Source organism: Teleopsis dalmanni, chromosome 2 (assembly GCF_002237135.1).
Source record: "Teleopsis dalmanni isolate 2A chromosome 2, ASM223713v2, whole genome shotgun sequence".
Lineage (NCBI taxonomy): Eukaryota > Metazoa > Arthropoda > Insecta > Diptera > Diopsidae > Teleopsis > Teleopsis dalmanni.
Genome location: NC_051847.1, coordinates 129,934,649 through 129,943,468, shown reverse-complemented (window position 1 = coordinate 129,943,468; position 8,820 = coordinate 129,934,649). Strand labels below are relative to the sequence as shown.

General features: G+C 33.5%; 1 protein-coding gene across 1 annotated transcript; it reads right to left on the bottom strand.

The window, feature by feature from the left end:
* Window positions 1-1,676: 1,676 nt before the first annotated feature.
* Window positions 1,677-7,163, bottom strand: LOC119679498. The gene is made up of 4 exons (XM_038091890.1): window positions 3,552-7,163; window positions 2,693-3,482; window positions 2,395-2,567; window positions 1,677-2,212 (listed from the first exon to the last, which is right to left on the bottom strand). The coding sequence occupies exons 1-4, from the start codon at window positions 7,128-7,130 to the stop codon at window positions 1,781-1,783; spliced, it is 4,974 nt and encodes a 1,657-aa protein (XP_037947818.1). The 5' UTR covers window positions 7,131-7,163; the 3' UTR covers window positions 1,677-1,780.
* Between the last annotated feature and the right edge of the window lie 1,657 nt (window positions 7,164-8,820).

Genomic DNA, 8,820 nt, shown 5'->3' with positions numbered 1-8,820 from the left:
TCAAATATGGTTGCTGTAAAATTAATATAATTTTTCGAATATGAATGTAATAACAATAATAATACCAAAAATTTTTATAACTCATATCTGGAATATTAAATTTTGATTTTGTGAGGCAGCTATACCGATCTGCCCTTTTCTTTGCAGCCATTTGCTACGAATAAAGTTAGTTTTTATATTACTATTTTTTTATTATCATTATTATTATTATTATAATTCTCGTCTTACTATTTTATAACTATTAAATTAATTTACTATGTTATTATTATTACTATCATTTTTGATCATTTTACTTTACTCCATCTATCTATAGTAGTTGACTAATCAACTGAGATACGGTTTTAACTCCTCCACTCTGATGACCTTCGTTAGTTCCTAGACGAAACGCGTCAGTGGGCAGTTTAGTGATGCACTTTTCAAATATATATTTGCAATTCGCAAGGAAATAATAAATTTGAACGGACAAAAACAAAATTCGTATCTATATTTATTTCAATTTATTTATTTTGAATTATTTTATTTTATTTATTCTAATTATTCTAATTTATTTATTTATTTATAAACTTATTGATTTTTTTAATTATTTATTTAATTTATTAATATTATATTTATATTTATATTATACTCAAAGGATTAGTTTATGGGAAGGGAAGGATAAACCACAGAAATTGGTAGGGGTAAGTATTTTATACTCGGTCCTAGTTTTCAGTGGTTAGCCACCTCTGTTGTCCAGATATTGTTAATGGACAATATACTGAGGGAATGGCTTTGACGGCATGATATGGTAATCTGGCCGTAACAGTGACAAAGCAGAAAGAAAAAATAAGTAAAATAATTTTGAAGAATATATCTTTATTTTGTAAGACTTATTCCACATTTTGAACGTCACTATTTCTGAGTCATTTTTTATTTAGAGCAAATCCATTCTGGGCAAATATTTTTTATCCTAACTTAACCTATAAAAGAATACACTTAAAACGTTGGCACTTCTATATTAAATAGATCAAAACCTTTAAGAACGTTCTGGGTTTATCGAGTTAATAGTTCGTGGTGTCTTGTGTCAACATTTTTTTCCAGACTCTTTTTGTAAGCTAGAGTTTCACTATAAATACTTCTAAATACTCTGAATAATTAATTTTGAATATGTAAACAGTATCACTAGTATTAGAAAAATCGTATTTTGGCAGTGCAAATATTATTATACATATATATACAAAATATTTCCCAACTTTTTATTAGACTTTTCATACCACTTTTCAGAGTATTAAATACACCAAGCTTTTTGGGGCACCAAAATAATCATGTCATCCTTTTTTCTTTCATTTCATGACGGAATACTCAAGGTTTATTTAACAAAGCACACTCTGGGTTATATAAAAAATAAATCTCCTTCTCTTTTGTTTCGTAGAGTAAGAAATTAGTTTTCATATATGTATTGATATATGCCTGATAATTTCAATAAGAGTAGAAAGTTTTAAAAAATCCTTCAAAAATACCAGTACAAAATGGTCAAGTGATTTCATAGCTGATGAACTTATACTTACTTACTTAATGCAGTCGTCTTCTTCCAGTAGAGCGTAGATGGACTTATAGTATATATATAGATGAACTTATAGTAATTGCTTATAACATTTTTTTATTATTGAATTTGATAACTGCAGAAAATATTACAAATATATGTATGTATTTATTAAACAATTAAAAATGTATTTAAATATATGTTTATATGCCAATGTATCAAATATATGTAACCAGTACAAGGACTAAATTTAAATTTGTGTTAAAATTGTACATTCTCGTACATATGGCGATTTCTTAATATACTTTCCTCCATAATTTTCTGCTTTGTTTCTTCCCATTTACCCAATCTGTCTACAATTTCGGGCAGTACTTCTTCGACATTCATACGATTGATCTCAGGACCATCACGTAATTCAACTTGAGTTTTGAAGTTATAATTTGGCGTATAACCATTAAGCGAAAGAAAATAATCGAAGTAAAACTCAACAGCAACTTGTTTATCGAGGTTTGTGATGACACTCATTCCAGCATTGGGAACATTTTCAATATCTTCAGTATCATCATGAAAAGCGTGAAACATGAACCTTACTTTATCGGGTATAACTTTCTTTTCTATAATTTTTGGTGGACGCTCTTTCTTCGGTATCGCAAGAATATACTCCTTTTTCTTCTCTGCAGTTGCACAACAAGGCTGCAATAAAAATTTAAGTGATAATTAATACTAATTTAACTGTATGTGACAAAAATTAATTGTGACATAAGGTGCATAAACGAGTATCGATATTGCAGTTAAATAGGATAGTAAATATTTAACAAGACTAGTAACTATTTTTAAAAGAGCTAATGATATTAGTTTTACTACCAAAGTCGTACCCTATGTTTTGGATCCAATGGCTCCATATTCTTGCGCAATACTTTTAGTTCAGCCTCCACACGATACTCAATCTGTTGAGCATTATATGAGATCTTTTTCAATTTGTGTAATTTTTGTCTAAAATAGTTTTCGCAAGCTCGAATTATGTTTGATGGATATGCTTCAAATTTTCCTACACACAAGAAAATTGATTATTATTTCTATTTTATAAATAAATTTAAAAAATTCTTAATTGCTTTCTTAATTCATTAGTAATACAGTTATAATACGTAGTGATTACATCAATTATTTTAATACCTATTAGATCAATAATAACATCTGACATCATTGCAACCATCTGAACTGGTGCAAGTGCTCTTTTTTTGCCACCTCCTTTCTTTTTACTAGCACCTCTGATGCTTAGTGGAACTATATATTCCCAAACTTGTTCGACATAAGCTCCATCTGTCACATAGACTTCTTCGCAGTACGAAACTGCCATGGTCTCATTAACGAACTTTGTGGCACGTTGTCTCAAATCTTCTGCCCGACTGATCATGAAATACTTTCGAGCGCATTTGTGTGCTACTCGTTCAATTTTTTCACGTAAATCTGTATTGCACCAATCACGTAAATTAATTAGTTGCGACTTAATATCGTAGTGTAAAGCCAAGTTTAAGTGCAGTTCCAATAGAGCAATGAAAGTCATCTTTTTCAGACTTGCTATACCTTTGATTAAGCCCTGAGAGTCTTTGTATGGTAATATAATTGGATGGTTTTGTTGTAAGTATACATTTTCATAGAAATCTTTAATGGCCCATGCATCATCTCGGTCTCGTTTTCGAATATTAACGATGTTGCGATTTTGTATCGATATATCATACCTCTCCAGCTCAACCTCCTCTCCACTATTGCTTACGCGATGTATCCAATCGAACTCATCACGCCATTCTTTCTCTGCTATTAAATAGAAGAAATTTTGCAATACAATAAGACGTATCCAATGACCCTCGATAAATGCAATATCCAAATTAATCATCTGCAATTGCCGTTCCAACCAACGTAATTCACGCTTAACGATGTCGGTTTGTTCATAATAGCTTTGTACCTTTGCGGATGTGATTATCACCAATTAAATTTTCAATAAAGTATTTATATTGAGTTTGCTAACACTTACCTGATAAACAATAGAAGTGGTTCTCTCATACTGTTGTTGTTCCCACTTTTCAAAAAGTCTTTCATATAGTGCTGTGATTTTCTTCATTTTGTCAAAGAATTTATCATTTAATCGATTTATTACATCCCATCTCACTATAAACTCATTAATAACCATGGATTGTATTTTGAGTCGCAGACCATCTTTTATAATTGAACCTAGGCTTTTAAATCGAAAATGTGTAAACACTGAACTTTTTTTCAGATCTTTTACAAAGTTTTCATCAATATCTGTTGCTACAAGCGGCAGATATTGTTTATTTCCGAAGCCAACTAACGTCTCGCGTATATTAATGTTTGGCACCTCTAAACGCAATCGTATACTATTTCTCAGGCGTGTATTAAATGTGTGAAAATTTTCCTTTGGAACAACCATTTCAAGTTGGGAGTGCTTTTGTCCAGAAAACGGCACAACTCTGAATGGATTGGCTTCTTCGACTTCACGGTTTATTGGTTTAAAATGGAATAGAGATTGTTTCTTCTCATCAAATGGCACGTTTGCTTTGCGGATATAGTCTAAGGGTACTTTAGTGTCTCCATGTATTATTATAAAAGTACCACTATCATCAGTAAAATTTGTACATTCTGAACTTTCTAATGAGGAAAGGCATGTGTCGACACTCTTTAAATCCTCCTCCAATTCTGCATATATTGCCTTTCTCTTTTCTTCTTCTCGTGGATCTATTTTCGTTTCAACAGTTTTTTGTTTTTTTAATTCCCCAGCGAGTTCATTCAGAAATTCGATATATTTTCTCCTACCACCATATCTATCACTTTTCAGTTCTCGTGCAGTACGTGTATGGTAAACTTCATCCTCTTGTGGTTTTCGACCTAATTCTAGTAATCTTGCTTCTGCTTCCAGTTTTTTCAACCTTCTGTGCTCTGCAAGCATTGCCTCTGTATCTATGAAAGGACGTGTTGCATCCCAATCGTGCTCTATTTTACATTCCGTTTCAGCGTTACGTCCATCCTCTTCACTAATATCATTTTTTTCATCGTGGCTTACTGGATCTTCAATTTCAGTCACATCATGTTGGTGGTGAACAATAACGCGTTTTGTATGAGTAGGTTCCCAATGATCGTGATGATGACGGGCGTGTGCTAGTTTTGCGTACTGAGTGTTTTTTAGCCTGACATTTTGATATTTCATTTTATCATTTCCAATTTTTCTCATGTGAGGAATACCAGTCTCTTTGACTCTTAATGTAAAGAGTTCCGGTGGAACATCTTCCTTAACATATTCACGTGGTTTACGTGGATGTCGGCGGGTGGTTGTTTGTCGGTGCTTTGGTGCAGGCATTTGAACTCTGTTTATAAAGGAATGAGAAGCAGTAGGTCTTTCCTTTAGTTCCTCAGCTTCATCTTCTGTTTCTGGTACCCAATCTGACGAAGATGAATCGGTTCTTTCACAAAAAGGTGGTACTGGTTCTGACTCCTTGATATGAGTTGATGTTCCTAACAAACTGATAATTCTTTTCTTTGCCTCTTGTTCGTCTTGTTTCTTTTTAAGTGCTTTCTCTTGCATGTATTGTATAGTGGTTTGAATTTCCTCTTTAATTTCTTCCTGTTTCACATTTTTAATTTTTGCATTCTTACCATATAGGAATCCGATCAAGTTAAATGTCTTCTTTCTGCGTTTAAGGTGTGGTTTAATAATTTTTAGTTGTTTGTATAGCGTACGTTCATACTGGTCTCCCAGTTTTTTTTCGCGGTATCTCTTTATGGGACTATGCTTTGCTTTAGGTGGTTTATATGCAAAGAATGAAGAGAAAAGCTCCTGCTTTGGATCATCGGGATTTGTCGGTTCTGTACGCAGTTTTTTCACATCAACTTTAACAGATTGCGGTTTTGTAGTTATTTCTTGAAGCCATTGTTCACGTGTTATACATCCCTTAACAGTATGAGCACCTTTCAACTTATCTATTTGGTGTGTTTTGCCACGTACATTTTCTCCCATTTTATAATGAAAGCCTCTAACTTTAAACACATCTATTTCTCTACCAACTGTAATAGCATCTTCATCATGTGACGAGTCTTCTGTTATAACGGTATCTATGTCAATACTATCACCAGTTAAACTACTGATTTCTAAGTCTGCTTCAGGATAATTTTTCACAACACCAAATTTTTGTGAATAGAAATCCTTTCTCATTTGTGCTTCATTGCGCTTTTCGCGAGCAAGAACTTTGAACTTCTTATTTAGTTTTCTTGCCTGGACCAAAGTGTGCGGGTATTTCTGTGGTATGTGGTCAGGTGGGATTATCTTTACAGGCTGTTTGATATTTAGACTATATTCAAAGTCTTTCTTTATTGCCGCTGTAGTATTTGCTAAGTTTCGTTTCGAAATCATTCTAGCCTTATCGCGTAAAGCTTGTTTTTCATTTTCAATGCTAGCAATCCGCTCATTTTCCATACGTTTCATACGATCTTTGTACAATTTTTCATTTCGTTCCCATCGGCGTGCGTCTTCTTCATCAATACGCTCCTTATTTAGTTCTTTAGCTTCTGTACGGAGTAATTTTAAATATTTTTTTGGTTCTGGAACAATTTCCGGTTCAGGAGAAGGTTCCCTGTTTTTGACATCATAGAAAGGAGGAATGGATAGGCAGCTCTCCATTATTTCGTTTTCAACTTTAATCACAGTTTCCTTGGCAACACGTTTTTGTTCCATATGGCGAGAAATTTTTAAAAAGGTTCGTTGATACTGTATATCCTGTTCATCACCTTCAAAAGTTTCTCTATAATTTACTCCTTGAAAGTCTAGGTTTAATGGATTAACCAAATCCATAACTTTGCATACTTTAGTTTCAGCTAATTTACTTTCTTCAGGTTCAATCGTTAACTTTGCTTTTTTAACCATATCAGTTAAATAGTTAACCTCTTTTTCCTTTGTGTAAGATTTCAAAGATAAAACATCAGGATTAGCCAAGCAAAGGTTTTTTCGAGGATCTTGTGTTAAGAAAAACTTTTGCTTAGCTAAAGATAATTTACCCATTTTCTCGATATTTTTAGGACATTTGCCGATAACAGTTCTTGGTGCACCTGCCACGTAACTTTCTTTTGGTGGTTTCGCCCACTCTAGTCCGCGAAACTGTTCTGGTTTTTCCGAGTGTTCATGGAAAGAATCATTAAGTTCAAGTGATGTACTGAATTTTGATTCTGGTACTTCATCTTTAAGTTTCTCCAGTGCTGACTGTGTTGCTACATTTTTAGTGCAAGTACCATATTCACGTTGGGATGTGATACCCCAGCCCTTATAATGCAAGTTTGTTGCCTCAGAACCTGTTTTGCGCTGGGTACTGCTTGTACTGGATTTCCAAATGCGTTTATTTGCCGCTGTCTTTTCATGTAATAGCGGCACGTGGACTGTGGGCTTTTTTTCGAACTCTTTAGGTAGTTTTAAGAGTTGTACAGAAACACTGCTATCAGAAGTTTCCTTTTGTTTGTATTTCCTAAATTTCGTTTTTCCTTTGTCACTCATAGACTTGCTCTGCGAACCGGTCATTGAAGTCTCAGCATTAATTAAATATTTACGCTCCATATTGGTATATATTTACTATACAATTAAAGTTACTAGTAAGATAAAAATAAATTTATTGAATTTATAAGAAAATCTATAGCATGTCAATTTTTGTATTAATTTAAAAGAAGTTATTGTTAACTGAGACTAAAAATATTCAAATAATAACAGGAAAATAAACGGAAGTTTTACGAAAGAAAATATAGAAGTTAATTTTAATAGATCATAATTGTGTAACCGGTTCCCTTTAGTAACTTCTAAAAAAGTCTAATACTAAGAGGGGTTAACACCAAAAAATATTAATAAGAAGACTATTCGTATTTGCTTAAGTTTTGTTGATGTTTTTTTAAACAGTTTTAAGCATTGGAGAAAACCGAAATAGCTTATGCTGCGGTATTAGCGTTAAGACTTATTTTTTAAACACCGTCACAAATGGTTGTCGTTTTAGCTTAGTACACAATACACTAAGCCATGATACTGTATAGTGACTAAATCTCTTAACGTATTATGCCATGCCTAGGCGTCAATCAACGCCCCATTGGAATCCTTAGTATTTACGCTGGTACCAAATGAATAAATGCGTGTTAGACATAATTTCTATCTTGGTACGATGTGGGCCTCGCTATAATCCTCTGCTCCACGCCGAATGTGAACCAAAAGTGAACAAGCTTCCCGAGTAAATTTAAGTAGTAACCACAGCCACTATGAGTCCGACCTCAACTAGTCAGCACAGCCGAAGCTGCGGGCCGGTCGTGTGTCGCAACTGCAGACCTCACTTACTACCATGCACACTTCTAACACAATTGTCGGCGTGGCACCGGGATTTTAGTCGCCTTTTACGACAGGCATGCCGTACTTTGGGAATATTCTAACCCCTTCATCGCAGAGGGGAACTGTAGAGTGACAATAATGGGTTTTACAATGTTAAAAACAAGAGACTACTGAAATTCCAAATGTGAAACTCTCAGGAGTAGAAGTAAAGGGGTACTACGCCAAAATGGGAGAAAGGTGAGAGAAAATTTTAGATAACTAAAAACATGATCTCTGTGATCCACAAAAAATGTTAGGAAATGAAATAACAATTACTGATAACAAAGTATTAGAAAAGAGCTACGTAAGACAGAAGACAAAGCAAAAAATATAATTCTAACAACTAATATCTATCATGATAAGCTGTACTAACATGTAATTATTATGCAAAGGATTACTTGTATTAGTTTGATAATCGGTTTTGTTTAAGCGTGCGTCAAAGATCGACACTAGTAAAAAAATTGCTTTCCATCAAAACAACGCCAGGTCACACACATCAATATCGGCACTGGTAACTCATCAAAAGCTCCGTTAACTTGGTTGGGAAGTTCTTATGCACCCATGTTATAGACGAGATTAGACACCAAGTGATCACAACTGTTCTTGTTCATGACGAATAATGGGCGATCAATTTCATACAAAAAAAAATAGATTTCATTTTACGGTATTATAACAAAATATAAGAAATGAGGACAGGGAAGAAGTAACAGAAGTGACATTAGATCTAACTAATAAATAGGGCGAAAAAGAAATTGAAGTTGAAAAAAAGGTTAATGAGACTAATCAGAGATCTACCAGAAGTGTTGAACGAGCTGTAGTTCAATGTATTTGTAATGAAGCAATGGAATTAAGTGAATTAAATGAAAATCAAAAATTATAGAAAGTCTTTAAGAAAAACAAG